General features: G+C 38.6%; 1 protein-coding gene across 2 annotated transcripts; it reads left to right on the top strand.

The window, feature by feature from the left end:
• The first annotated feature begins 7,152 nt into the window (after positions 1–7,152).
• LOC121503694 lies at positions 7,153–9,993 on the top strand. 2 transcript variants are annotated; one of them, XM_041778217.1, is made up of 4 exons: positions 7,153–7,482; positions 7,849–7,905; positions 8,348–8,417; positions 8,591–9,993. In XM_041778217.1, the coding sequence occupies exons 1-4, from the start codon at positions 7,366–7,368 to the stop codon at positions 8,962–8,964; spliced, it is 618 nt and encodes a 205-aa protein (XP_041634151.1). In that variant the 5' UTR covers positions 7,153–7,365; the 3' UTR covers positions 8,965–9,993. The 2 variants fall into 2 exon arrangements, with proteins under 2 accessions (XP_041634151.1, XP_041634153.1); XM_041778219.1 differs by lacking the exon at positions 7,849–7,905.
• The last annotated feature ends 4,659 nt before the right edge of the window (positions 9,994–14,652 follow it).

Below are 14,652 nucleotides of genomic sequence, written 5' to 3' on the forward strand. Positions count from 1 at the left end.
AATAGCTATACAGCCACTTTCTCTTTGTGTAAGGTGTAGAGAAATATCTTTAATGGGCTTGCCTGTTCCCCTTTAATAGGCTGTAGTAGCCAAACTAGCAATATGTCACTGGCGGGGATTTAATTCTTCCATATTTACAAAAAAGTTACAATTAGCTTGTCTTTATCTAATAATAAGCTTACTGCTATAATTAAGCGTTATCTCAGAGCTTAATTATTGCACCATCATTGCCTTTATACATGCAATCTGGTAGTTTGATTTTTCCACTGTATTGACTACAGTCTGCCTGTTAACTGCAGACAAGTAGGCTACAGACAAATCACATTCTCAACGCATGATATAGTCTTTTGCCTCAGGGAGCTCATTAAACATTTTAGAACATGAATAAAAAAAGCATGTTCTACCGTTTTTATTTGTGAAATCAGTTAATTAGCCACAATGCTGTTTGATTTATTGGTTGTTATTCAGCAGTGTCTAGCTCACTGTGTAATAAATTTTTGTGAAGTTTTTCTGCCACCTGGTGGCAAATACAGGGCATAGCATACTTTTTTCGTTATTAATAACTAATATGTTAGCCTTAACTCCCTGTGGAACCAAAATGAAGTTACATACATACTTTTCTTCACCACACCTTTATTTTGTACTCTTCTGCTGCTTGCCCATTCATTACCCCTTCATACACATGATAGAGGTGTCACTATACAGTATGTCTGTAATTCCTGTCACACCAAGGCCTGCCCATAGAGTAGGATGGGCCCCTGAAAAACCGCAGCAATGCCCCCCTTGTGATTTATTGCACTGGTGTTAGCATCCTAGCTTGTAGTTGCTTTACTGTGTAGCTGAAAACTGTGTCAAGTTATTACTGTACTAATGTTCAAAGTAGTTATTTATGCCACCGTTTCCACACATTTTTGCCACTTTAACACATTTTTCCTTTTTAAAACATATTTCTGCCAATTATAACCTATTTTTTGCAACATTTTAACCCCTTCTGAACATTTCAGACAAACCTTTCTCTGCCTTTGCAAATTTTTGTTGCCCCTCTTAACCCATTTTTGCGTTTTTTTTGCCTATGTTCACAACTTTTTATCTGCTTTTCACCATTTTACCCCTTTTTGCCTTTCTTTGCTGCTATCTCATTTTGTCGTTTTAACCCATTAACAACTCTGTAACCACTTTCACCACTTTTGTTTCTGCCATTTTTTTGCCACTTTTAGCACAGTTTTACTAATTTTCAGCCTTGTTTTATTTTAGTTATTTCAAGTTATTTCCATTCCTTCTGGTAGCCTGACATTTGTGCACACCATGGTTTGGCTCTGAAGTCTGACATTACTTACCAAATGGTTAAGTTCAAAGTTAACATTAACAAAAAAGGTAATTCTTTTTCAGAGAAGGGATTTAAATTTTGAAAAAGGGTATATTGTACTACAGCATCAATATACAAATAAAATTCATTTCTTGTTGCTTTGATGTGAGTGGTAATTATTCAGGTTAAATATAGAACATGATTATCAGATTAACTTCACAATGAACCAAGGGCCCCCTGTTTGGGTCCCAGAAAGCTCTCCTCTTTATCCTCCCCATTTGGACAGCCTTAGTCCCGGCCACACATACATCACTGATGAAGTACCAAAGAACACTTAACATAGCTGTGTACAATGTTAACAGGTTTTTTGTTTGGGTCTTGGGGGGCTCAGCTTCTCTTCAATGCGAGCAGGGGAGCTCCAAGGAAAAATGGTTGGGAACCACTGTATACAGTGAGGCAGGCCGGTATAGTCTGTAAGGGAAAGGTGAAATTTATGATTTAAAAGATGTACAGCAAGGCCAACTGGAAACTTTACTCCTGCCAGCCTTGTAATGATGTATTCCACACCTACCAAACTCCTGGACACTCCTATAACGAGAAAAAAAAGGCCAGTTGGGTTGGGTACCAGTCCCTATTGGAGTCTAATTCTTGGATTCTTCTTCTTAGATAAGTTTTTAGACTGAATCAGACAGATTAGACAGATTCAGCTCTTTCAAAACCTCAGTGATATTTTCCCAGGTGTTGAAATGTTTACAAGAGATATGGTGTGCTATTTCAGCATGTAAGGATGATGTCCTGAAAATAGGAGCAATTGATTCAGACTGGAAACAGGCCAGACTGTACTGTAATCTATACTCACTTACCAATTTGTTAGGTACAACAATAACCTTGCAAAGCAGATGGATATGCCCATTTCTGTGTTTCTCACTGGCAAATCCATCTTGCAAAGCTCCCATCTGAACCGTTTGGGCCCGATTAGAAAGTGACAGGACCAATCAGCATCGAGAGGCAGTACTTTCTGACGTGGTGGAGTCGTGACGTAGGCAAGCAGCAACAAGAGGCCGGTGCAATTATGGCGGAAGACATTAGCGTGGATGCTGCTAAAGCACCAGTTTTACCAGAATTTGACGACATTTCTTTATTAAAAGGAGAACAAAAAACAGCATTGAGTTGTTTTCTTTTCAAAACAACAAAAGTCGTGTACTGACATGTCTACAGTCACCATGGTTTGTGTTATGTAGTTCTTTATGGAGTTCACTCCTTCAATAGGGGCACAGCTCTTTAGTGGCTACGTCACGAGTTTTGTTGTTCTGATTGGCCGGTAAAGATGTGACAGACAGAACGTTCATCCAATCACCCTCTGAGTTTTTTTTCTCAAAGGCTCTGCCCTTTCCCAAACACTGTCTATGAGTGGTTTACCAGATGGATATGTGAAACAAATCCACCCTGCATGCCAGGTTAGTACAACAGTTCAACTGGTTAAAAACCCAAAATCCAATCAGCCAAATTCATGTTAAAAGCCAAAACATCTAGACACGTAAATACTGTCAAAACAATCAGCTCAAGTTCAAGGTGAGCTTCAAATTGGGGAAAATGTGATTTAAGAGACTTTAAATGTGCAGTTATTGTAGGTGGTATGTTATGTTTTCATGTTAATAAATACCAAATCATAATGTACATTCTTCTGCTGCTGTGTTGTTTATTCAGAGATCCTCATCTGCACATATCTCTACTGTAGTGAGTGCTTATTTGAGTAACTGTTGCCCTTCTGTCAGCTCTGACCAGTCTGGCCATTCTCCTCTGCCCTTTGACATCTACAAGGCTTTCTGGCCCAGAGAACTACTGCTCACTGGATATTTCAGTATTTTTTAAAACTGTTCTCTATAAACCCTAGAAATGGTTCTGCATGGAAAATCCCAGTAGATCAGCTGATTCTCAGACCAGCCTGCAGCCACCAACAACTGCTGCATGTTCTGTTATTTTAAATCACCTCTCTTCTTCATTCTGATGCTCAATTTGAACTTTTGACCATGCATACATGTCTAAATGCAATGATTGATGTCTTATGGATGGTTGATCAGATATTTGCATGAATGAGTAGGTAACCAGGCGTACCTAAAGAAGTGACTGGGGAGCATAGCTCTTGTATCGACTGGTTAGTTTTGAATGAACATTCATGACAGGGCTTGAAGGAAATTCACTTGTGACAACTGGAACTAGAATCTTCATACTCAGCCACATGAAACATGAAAAATAGTTGTTTTTCCCCAAAAAATGTCAGAAATCAGCCTTGTGTTGTCTTAATGACAAAATCATTCACTCCTGATCTTGAGACATTTGTGTTAAACAATATTTCAACCAGGGATGTTTTTGGCTTCCATGTCAAAGTTATTAAGAATTTTGCCTATTATATTATGCAGTATTGATGTCTCCCTGTTTTGTGATATTAATTTACATCCACTAGATGGCTGTAAGTCATCATCTAGAAGCCAAAAGACCAGAGACAACAAACAGTTATGAGATGTGGATCTAAAAATGGCCAGAGTCAAAATGATTTGTCTTCCACAGTTTGATATCACTTTATTGAAGTCCAAATGAAAGCACATCAAGTAATAAGTAGTAGTAGTAATAGTAATGTAGTAATAATGAGAATACCCCACCACTGTTTAGAACACATGTGGTCATTCACACTTTTCAGTATGTGACATGGTGGTGTCATCATGTTTCCAATCCTGTTTTGGTATTTTGAATCTGCCATTAATATAACCCATTATTTGATTGGCTGGGTTTTCAACCCATTCTAAAATGTAGAATCAAGTGTCAATCCATATGATTTGTGTACTGTGTTTTCTCTAATGAAACTATGATTCACTTAGTATGAAACCATTAGAACTGACTTATGTTTGGAAAGTATTTCATCAGCTGAAAAAAGCAGAAACACTCTACAAACATTGTTAAAGCACTTTGATTTCCCCTACCATTCAGCTGTATTCATCATCACTGTAAACCCCACATTTAAAGTGCACATGACCGGACACTGCTGGTTCTCCAAAAATGCACTTCTGCTTTTTCCATTAAGTACTAACATGTTCTCTCTTCTATTGTTTAATCAGGGTACTAGCTTACTGTTCTAAAGTGACCATAAATATTTACATACAGTCGCTGTGAGTTAAAATCACAAACAAGTCTGGTCATGTCATTTGTTGTTGTGCCACATATGACCACTAACAGTCATATCAGTGTCTTTGGGTGTCATTTTGACAAACACCTAATCTTAAAGGCGACCATCAAGAAACTTTCCCCAGACAGTACAAGCAGCTGACAAAGACAGAAAGTGAAACCAGGTTTACTGACCTCAACCAAAATCTATGTGCTGGTTGTGTATTTTCAAGAAGTGCAAAATGTAAACAAGGCATTGCGACATTTAAGTGTTCTACTTAAAAGTTTACTGACATATGGTTTGTTTGATGCATTTCTTCAATCACACTGATTCGATTTCACATTTAGATTAATAATCTAATGTTGCTTTTTTAAATCTAAATCATATTTTTTTTATTTAAAGGTTTAATAAGTGAAGTCTTGTTGCTAATAAGGAACTCATAATGGAGCACAAGAAAGGGATACGCTTTTATATAGTCAGTCTTTCTTCCTAGGGTGTTCAGTTTGTAAATGTTAACCCTTAGTGCTACCATTTTTGTTAAAAAATATGTATTTTTGTTGTTTTTTTTAGGCACAAAATTAAGATATTTATTCAAAAATACATAGCATTCCTTTGTCAAAGCATTGATGCTGTGAAGCTAAATTAAGCTAATTAATTTTGTTCAAATTTGCACTTTGTCATGTAATGGGAAGGTCATTGGTTCAATCCCCAGCTCCTGCAGTCACATGTCCATGGGCAAGATGCTAAACCCCAATTTACATCCACTGCTTCATTGGTGGTGTGTAAATGTGAATAGGAATAGCTAAAACTGATGGCCAATTCAACTGCAACCCTTTCTGCCTATTTCTGCTGTGCTTTTTCCACTTTTGACCCATTTTTGCATCTTAGAACCAATTAGGCCACCTTTGGCCTTGGCTTCTGGCTGAGAGAACTGATTAACCATCTCTGTTGGTGTAATGCAAAGGTACTTATTATTTTGAATGGTTGAAAAGCACAATAATATAGTGAGCATTTTAACACATTTAATACTCAACTCAACACACAGTTATGCTTGAGATTTCTGCCTGTGAAAAGGAAACTTTTTTCCAAGACCCAACATTTACCCACCATGAGTTATTCACCTTGTGTCTTGGTTAATAATAATAGAGTATGGCCTGAATTTTCTCTTTTGTAAAGGGCTTGTTATACTTGTAAGGACTTTGCTGCAAATTTTCAAGAAGTTGGACGTCCTGTAATGGGAAGGTCGTGGGTTCAATCCCCAGCTCCACTCCCACTGCCTCATCTGTGGTGTGTAAATGTGTATGGATGGGTATGAATTGGATTAGTTATTAATTTTTCATCCTAAAACCATTTTTTGCCACTTTAACCCATTTTGGCTGCTTTTAAACCCCTTATCACTATTTTTGACACCCATTTTGACACTTTTTGCCCTTTTAATCCCTTTCTCGCCACTTTTTGCATATTTTTTGCCTTTGTAACCCATTGTTGCCACTTTTCATCCATTTCTACCACTTTTTAATTGCTTTTCATCAGTTTCAACCATTTTTTCCCCTTTCCTAGCTCATTTTTGCCACTTTAAACCTTTTTTTTTTTTTAACCCTTTTCCTCACCTAATTTTGTGCTCAGTCAAATTAGGGTGCCCCTTTACCCCCCCTTACTCACATTACTGATGCAGTGCCAAAGAACACTTAACATAGCTGTGTACAAGAAGCTCTCTGTTGCTGAGAGACCTGACTCAACCTTCTCAATGTTGGTGTAATATAAAGTCACTTATTTTTCTCAGTGATTAGAAAGCACAATTATATGATAAGTATTTTGACACATTTAATACTTTTCTTAATACACTGATCTGCTTGAAGTAACTCATTGTTGTCACTTTCACCAATTTTTGCCACTTTTCAGCCATTTCTGCCACTTCTTAACTGCTTTTTTACATTTTAAACCCATTTTCTCCTTTCTGTGGCCCATTTTTTGCTGCTGTTATACCATGTTTGCCACTCTGATACCCTTTTTCACCACTTGTTTTCTACCATTGTTTTGCCACTTGTGCTCCAGTTCTGCAAATTTTCTGCTTTCTCAGGGACTTTATGTGTGTCCTCTGTGTCTGAGCTCTGAGGCTGTTAAAAAAGGATTCACCTAAAATCATGATAAAATACCAATGACTGTTTCATACAAAGGTCTTTTGGTAAGAACACTTGTGATTTGGGTCATTTTGTGTGGCTTTAAATGATGAAAACCATTCAAATTGATGTGTATTTTTGACACAATATGTTGTTTTTTTCATGTGGGTCCTGGGGGCTGCAGCTCTTCTTAGATATGTGAAGAGGGAGCTCAATGGAGAGAAAATTGGGAAAAACTACTGTCAGTGTTTAATGGAAGGTAACAGATGCTAAAAGGGTGGAGTGGGGACTGTCAAAGATGTTGAACGTGGTAAAAATAAACAGCAATACATGCAGTAAAACACCACAAACACTCTTCATTAATTCTTCCCTAAATAAGGAACTGAATGATTTATTTTGGGATTGCTTTTTGTCAATTCTCTCCAATCCTTCCTTCCTTCCAAATGAGTTTTGTTCCTCTATTCTGTGTGAGTTTTAGTGAGTAGGAGAGAGGGGCCAGTCCCAAAATGCAGATTCAACCTCGGTCTGCTGCATTTGCCTCCTGTAACATAGTGGGGAAAGTACCATCTGGATTCCTGTTTACTGTATAGATACTCAGGGCACGGCAGAGAGCAGACAGATATCAAAACTCTCTCATCACATGCACACATACAGCTCAGGAAGCAGACTCACAGAGACACGCGCACTGCTCCGCACAGCAGAACAAGCAGAGGAGGAAACTCTTAACATCTGTCTCCTTGAACTCTCCAGGCTCAGAATTCTGCTCACTTGGACTGACGATGTCACAGCACGCGCAGCATTGCCTCATCCGAGTCCTCCTGTTGTGGGTCTGCATGCTCTCCATCAGCCAGGTTGTGTTCATCACACTCTATTTCTCAGCTGGACATCACAACCGGGTGAGGGTTCATATTTAATATCCTTCCAGTAAAATTAGGAAGCTCTGCAGTCATTAAGGATAAGGCACATAAGTTCATATTCAAACTAGAAAAGCCATAGTGTTTTCACATTTGGATGAATTAACAAGAGAGCAGAATAAATGTCAGCACTGGTGAGTTTGAACACCTGCATAAAGCATCTGTTCTTTCCTGTGGTTCTGGCAGTAACACAGCTGGTGTGAAAGACGCTATTGCCTGTGGTCTGTGCTACCCTTTTCTGACTCCTAAATAGTTGTAAAATATCCAAAAAGAACTGTTTCAGATCATTCTTTTAATGAGATACAATGTAAAATTCCTTTATTTATATACTTCTGTCTCCTTCTCCAGATTGAGAATGTCACTGGTGGGGCAATAACACTGCCATTTAAGAACAATCATTCTTTGGTAAGAAAACCACAGTGCGTTTCTCCTTTTGACCTCTCTGTGTTGCATTATATTCTCATAATATGGCAAATAAAAGGTCATGCTAAAGTTAGGGTTTTTTAATTTTTTAAATCACAATGTTTCAGACACACAAATATTGCAGAACAAGCAAAACTGAGTTCAAGTCTGAGTATTTGATGTCAGACAGTCTAACCACTTTGCTCACGTCTTGGAGGAAGCACATTGACGTCATTGTAACATTCGGAGAAATGCAGCTACTTTCAACTGTTGTCCTTTTTTTCCTCCCAAAGATTGTCACTCTTATGATAGCAGAAGTGTCAGTGTCATAGCCAATTATAAAGTTTTGACATCAACTACTGGTCTGTTTTGAGAGCCAGTGCTTGTATACTACATAAAAAGCTTTATAGTCTATGAAATAAATAGATGTTTCCTCTTCCTACAGCCTCCCCCAGAGCCCAAGCCTCGCCTGGGAAAAGGGAAAATGCTCAACTTTATTGCACATCCTACAACAGGTAAACTCCTATTTGATGCATTTCCTTTCTTAGGATGTATGACTAAGGCAGTTAATGTGAGTCAGACCGTCATCGCTAATGTTAGGACAATAGCTGAGTGGGAGAGAAATATATAATTTCAATAACCATAATTTCAAGTTTGCCACTTACAGCAGCCTCTTTTTCACCCACAGACAGTGGAGCAGTTAAATGGCGACCAAGGTACGACACTGAAGGCCTGGTCACAGTAAAAGATGAAGTCCTGACCATAGACAAAGATGGATATTACTTCCTAAATCTTCAGGTGACACTTCAGACATGCAAAAATGTGTCTTTACTCGAAGGCCACTCAAACCTCATTGTGAAAGTGATGTGGACGAATAAGAATGAGAAGCGAACCATTCTGGAGGGTCGGATAAACATGGACACATGCAGCACAGGCCTTCTCGCCATGGTGACAGCGTTTTCTTCTGAGGCGACCCTGGTGACTAAAATCAACATGGAGACCCCTAAAATAAATCACACAGACTCACTGACCCACCTGGATATCATATACATGCAGTTATAATCACTCTGTATAGCTGCTCAAGATTTGACTAAAGCTGACATCATCACTACAGATCGGTTTCTTGTGACGTTATATATATAAAACTCAGTTACATAGAAAAGCATAATAAAAGTTTGAGGGGAAGTTCCCTGGTTAGGTTGTTGTCGGTTTCTTTCAACTATTGGTGATCCAAAAGCACATTAACGGTCTATGAGGCCTGTATTCAGGGTGAATGGATCTTACTTGGTTGTTTAAATTGTATTGTCTTGTTTATTTTCTTACATTTTACATTTGCATTAGCAAACATCAAGAATGTATTTTGATAAAGCGCCACAATGATCTGTGATTTGCACAGCACTTTTTAGCTGTTTTTCTTGCTATATTTGTATTAAATTATTGTTTGGACCTGAATTATTTACACTTTTTGAAATATATGTATGATATTGAATGTACGTCACTGTGTGACACTCAATGTGTTTGTATTGCATGCTTTTATTTATAGCCGGGGTCACCTGAGAGAATGTATTTTCTTTTTCAAGTGTTGCAGGGCTTTATCGCTAGTGGAGTAAATACTCAGCAATATTACTGTTCTTTTTATTTTGGTAAGGTGCAAAAATGTGGATGTTTTCTTTCAATTATTTTCTTTTAGTCTCCACAAAAAAATGCATTTATCTGATGATCACGTTAAAAATGTACCACAAATACCTAAAGTCATGCTCATTTTCAATTTCTGATTTTTTAATGGAAAGTGAAATGGTCTGACTGAAACAGTTGTTTCAGTTTCACAAGCTGAAAGAGACATTTGGTTTTGTCAATGATCTTCAGTTGTTTTTTTATGAAATGAGGAACTGTGTATTCCTCTGTCAATGAGTGTACATTCAACTTACTATGAAATCAAAAACACATGGCATTAGTTCCTGGAGCATTCAGATATGTCTTCATGTCTGTCAACAAACTGTCGCCATTTAGAATAAACGTCACAATATGATTTTTAAAAATCTGTACTTTATATGATTTCAGATGTTTGCTTTGTTTTTTGGGTTGAAAATAAATTACAATACCTATAAAAATATTCACCCCCTGGATGTTTTATCTTTATTTTTGTTTTCATAAATCAGTAATGGTCATTAAAATGCTGCGTTTTTTGACAAATACAAAATACAAAAAATGATTTTGATGCCAAAGAGTTAATAGATTTCTACAAAATGTAAAATAAGTGACTGCATAAATATTCACCACCTTCAAAACAGTATTTAGAAGATGCACCTTTGGCTGCAATCACAGCACTGAGTCTGTGTGGATAGGTTTCAGTCAGGCTTGCACATCTGGACACTGAAATTTTACTCCATTCTTCTTCACAAAACTGCTCAGGCTCTGACAGGTTCTCTCATCTCAGCTGCTGAAGCATGTAACTCCCTCAAATTAGTCCTAGATGTCTTGGTTGCATCGCTCACTGGTGTCCTTCTTACATCGACACAGTTTGTGAGAACGGCCTGATCTAGGCAGATTTACACGTGTCATACTCCTTCCATTTCTTGATGATGAATTTACTGAACTCTGGGGGATGTTCAGTGCCTTGGACAACTTTTTTTTTTCCTATTCATCCCCTGACTTATATTTTTTTAATAACTTTTTCTCTGAGTTGCCTGAAGTGTTCTTTTGTCTTCATGGTGTAATGGTAGCAAGGAATACTGAATATCCAGTGACTGGACCGCTGTTAAATTAGGTCACCTACTTTAAAGGGGGTGAATGTTTATGCACTTATTTTAACTGACATTGTTTTTATTTTGTTAAATTGACCTCACTTTGTAGAAATCTGTTTTCACTTGTCATTACAGGTGTTTTTTAATCTCTTTTTATCATTAAAGCCAAATTATATTGACCAAAATTGATTTATAAAATCAATAAAAGGACACATCATCCAACAGGGGAATACTTTTTATAGGTACTGTAAGAATGATGAATGAATGCTTTCGACAGTGAGTCACTTTGGGGACCCTGGTTACAAAATGAAAGTGAGAGGTCATGAGTTAACAGTGAGACCCTGAAGATAATGAGTCACTGATACAATTAACAGCAGGACCCTCCCTACAGCATGCTGTCGAAGAATTATCCTACCAGACTCTGACAAAGCAAAAGAAGACAAAAACAGGGCCAGACAGAAACATTCATCAAATCTACTGATCTGCATGACAACTACACAAGTGATAAAGCACATAAAAGGTCAAAGGAACATGATATTAGTCATCAGGACTGTGACACCATTTTATTTTCCAATTTATTAAGTTTTATCTGAAACTGTTCGTCTTCCAAACCTTGTTGGTAAAAACCCAAAGCGCTTGCTCCTCCAGATATTAGCTGTTGCAACCACAGCTTTCAAATACTCTGAAAGGAGATCCACATACCACCCACTCTGTCTCCTTCATTAGAGGTATCTGCATGTTCTGATTCTCACTTTCCACTGCCCAATTTGTAAAAGTTGTGAATCAGTATAGAGGTTTGGGGAAGCTTCTGTGAAAACTCTCATCATGTTTTTCCACCAGAATGTCTCAGTGCTCTTACAGACATGTTTCAGATTAACTACGTAGTCAGCGAATAACCCAACCTGACCCCTAGTGGAGTTTGGGCAATGATTAAAAATGCCATGGCAGTCAAATACACACAGGAAATATCTGAGTTATCTAATTTTTACACCTGCTGCACAGTCCAACACAAGGGGACAGTGTTTAGCTGTGGACTGAGTGCCATTACAACGACCACCTTTCAGTTTTGCTTTACTACAACATGCTGCTCCAGGCCTGACAGGCAGATAACAGCCTATGGCTTGTAAAAAATATGCTCAACTTCATCAGTGGAAAATGTTGCTTTCATGTGTGGAAGAATGAGTAACTTGTGTCAGATCAAAGTATAATTTAGAGCACTCACACCCACACAGACTCCCTGCTAAAGGCCAGGTCTAGACCAAAGCTGTGAATCCCAACTGTGTAGCTGTTAAACTCTACTTCCTTTGCTACTGCAGGTCAGCCAGCGCTGGAAAGATTGTGACTCAGACATCTGCAAAGTACTAAAACATTAAAATACAAGGGGAATGTAAATATAAAAGCCTGTTCATAGATGATTACCTTATTCATTCCATATCCTAAAGCCAAAGCCTGAACAGTAAGTAGTCACCATAGAATGTTACATAAATTTGAACAAAACCCATGACACATGCCTATAAAAGAGGCTCACCTTTCCGCAGCACATGTACGAACAGTAGTGTCACAACTCTTTTGTAGCCATTGCCTCAGGTCTTGGGTTGGAAAGTGAGTCAGTGAATCTGTAGCTGAAACCCCCTCCTCACCAGCTGCCCCCACTACCACTTCCTTTTCAGTTTACAAATACACAAGTCTGTGGGTGTTTTCATGACAGCTTCTTCGAACAGGCCCGAGCTGAAAGGAAGACGTAACAATGACTGTATGAGAGATATAAGGGAGAAAGAAAAAAAAAAAACCTGTTGCTTGTACGTGCATCTTAGCAAGCTTGTTACCATAGTGATGATTTTTTTTTTTCAAAACTTACCTATAACACTGAGGTGATTAAGTACATATAAATATAAAAAAGAACATATAAAAGTTGCATTTTTTAACCAGTATTTATTTTAAATAAAGAAGGTTGACTCTTTTTGGCAGCTTTCAACATGAGTCTGCTTCTGCTCATAGTTTTTCCTTGCCACTATGCTGAATGACGGCTTTGCACCATGCACCACCGAAACTCATTTTTGCAGCTAAATCTGTATACATGGTTATGTTTCACACCATAACTGTTGGGGGAAAAGGCATTTGGGGCTGCATTGGATGCCGCCATCAAATCTGTGTCTTTGAATTGTGAGAAAGTGGAAGTTGTACAGCAGTTCACTTACCTTAGCAGTTAAATCCATTGATTTGCTAACTAGCTGTGAGGCTGAAATCAACCGCAGACTTGGATTTGCACATGGGGCGCTGGGTTTGCTGAGCAAGACAGTGTGGCGTCCTGGCACCTGAGCATGCAGACGAAGGTCAGAGTCTGTCAGACCTTGGTCCTTCCGGTCTTACCTTGGTCCTTCCGGAACGGCAGCTGCCTTCACAGGCACCTAGCGGTCTTTCCCAGGCCTGATCCAACTCACCACATACACGGTGCCTCCAATCCAGTGAGCTGGTCCAGATGCCCGGGATGACCGCGTGCGTCATAGGGTGGTCAACTAGGAGGATGCCTGTAGAGATGGGGCATGGGCCTGACACAGGCCCGGATGATAGCCATCAGGAGGCCAGAGCAGTACTCTCCTAAGGCTGACGCAGTGAAGTGCTGAACCAGCATATGCTCTCATATCTGGCCTGACCCTGTTTACCTTAAGCCACGAGCAGGTCAAGTTTACCCATTATTAGAGTGCACTGATTTTTGATGATTGTTTTTATCTGGTTAAGCTTTAACTGCAACCTTTGCTCCAGTTAAAACTGATGTCTGGTTGTAGAAGAAAAATACCAAAATGAATTGATGATATGATGAGCTAATTACACAAATGAAATTGGCAATATCATGAGTGGCATTAACTAACTCATGGAAATGTTACTCAGCAAAGTTTGCTGCAAGGTGGTATTGAATGAATAAAACCTTCTTTTGCCCCTAAAGGAATTTGTCTTGCACCTAGAGTATAACAATATTAACAAAAGACATCAACAGCCAGGGAATGGCATATAAAATATCAAAACATAAGTAAAACACAGCCCTAAAACCATCCGATTGTACCACTAAAACAAAATTATTAAGGCATTTTGTGCAACTTGTAAGGAATGTTGAGCAACAGGTTCAATAAAGTGTGAAGTTCCTCTATTGTCTGAGCTTGTTGAGCGGCTGAATACTCCATGGTTCAAATGCGATGCCTCTTTTTGTTCTCATCCTGAGCATTCTGTATCTGTGTCCTGAGGATAGTAGTCCAAGTTCAATGTGTATCACTCTGTCAGTTTGGAGATTTTCTTTGTTCCCAGTTTCACAACTTTATTCTGTTTGTTCATGCTCCCCCCAAACACTGAATACAAAGAGTTAAAATGCTTTTTTTTGTAAAAGAATTTCAGCATGGTGCTGTCAACATTAAAATTCCTCAGTTTTCTTGAGAAATACAGACATTGTTGTGAATTTGCAAACCTTGTGTTAGTGTTGGTGTTCCATATCAGTTTGTCATAAATGATGTTATCAATATATGAGGCTATACACTCACCGACCACTATATTAGGTACACCTTGTTTTAACTCTTTGTGGCATAGTTTCAACAAGGTGTTGGAAACACTTCTCAAAGATTTTGGTCCATATGGTCATGACAGCATCACTCAGCTGATGCAGATTTGTTGGCTGCACATCCATTATGAAAATCTATCGTTCCACTACATCTCAAAGGTGCTGTTTTGAATTGAGATCTGGGGACTGTGATGGTGACTGCGACAGTGAACCCATTGTCATGTTCAAGAAACCAGTTAAAGATGAGTTGAGCTTTGTGACATGGTGCATGATCATGCTGAAAGTAGCCATCAGAAGATAGGTACACTGATGGACCACATCTTCATGCCTTAAAGGGGACATATTATGCAAAAATCACTTTTTTCAGGCTTTTTTAACACAAATATGTGTCCCTGGCCTGTCCACATTCCCCTTAAGTACCAGAAAAATCCATTCCCTCTCCCCCTCTCTTTCTCCACC

Source organism: Cheilinus undulatus, linkage group 21, assembly GCF_018320785.1.
Source record: "Cheilinus undulatus linkage group 21, ASM1832078v1, whole genome shotgun sequence".
In the NCBI taxonomy this organism is placed as follows: Eukaryota; Metazoa; Chordata; class Actinopteri; order Labriformes; family Labridae; genus Cheilinus; species Cheilinus undulatus.

What these genes read in the sequence shown, in the direction of transcription:
- LOC121503694 (XM_041778217.1), top strand. Translation starts at nt 7,366, where the DNA reads ATGTCACAGCACGCGCAGCATTGCCTCATCCGAGTCCTCCTGTTGTGG. An exon ending in TTAAGAACAATCATTCTTTG is followed by an intron (nt 7,906 to 8,347) that starts GTAAGAAAACCA and finishes CTCTTCCTACAG; the next exon opens with CCTCCCCCAGAGCCCAAGCC. An exon ending in TATTGCACATCCTACAACAG is followed by an intron (nt 8,418 to 8,590) that starts GTAAACTCCTAT and finishes TTTCACCCACAG; the next exon opens with ACAGTGGAGCAGTTAAATGG.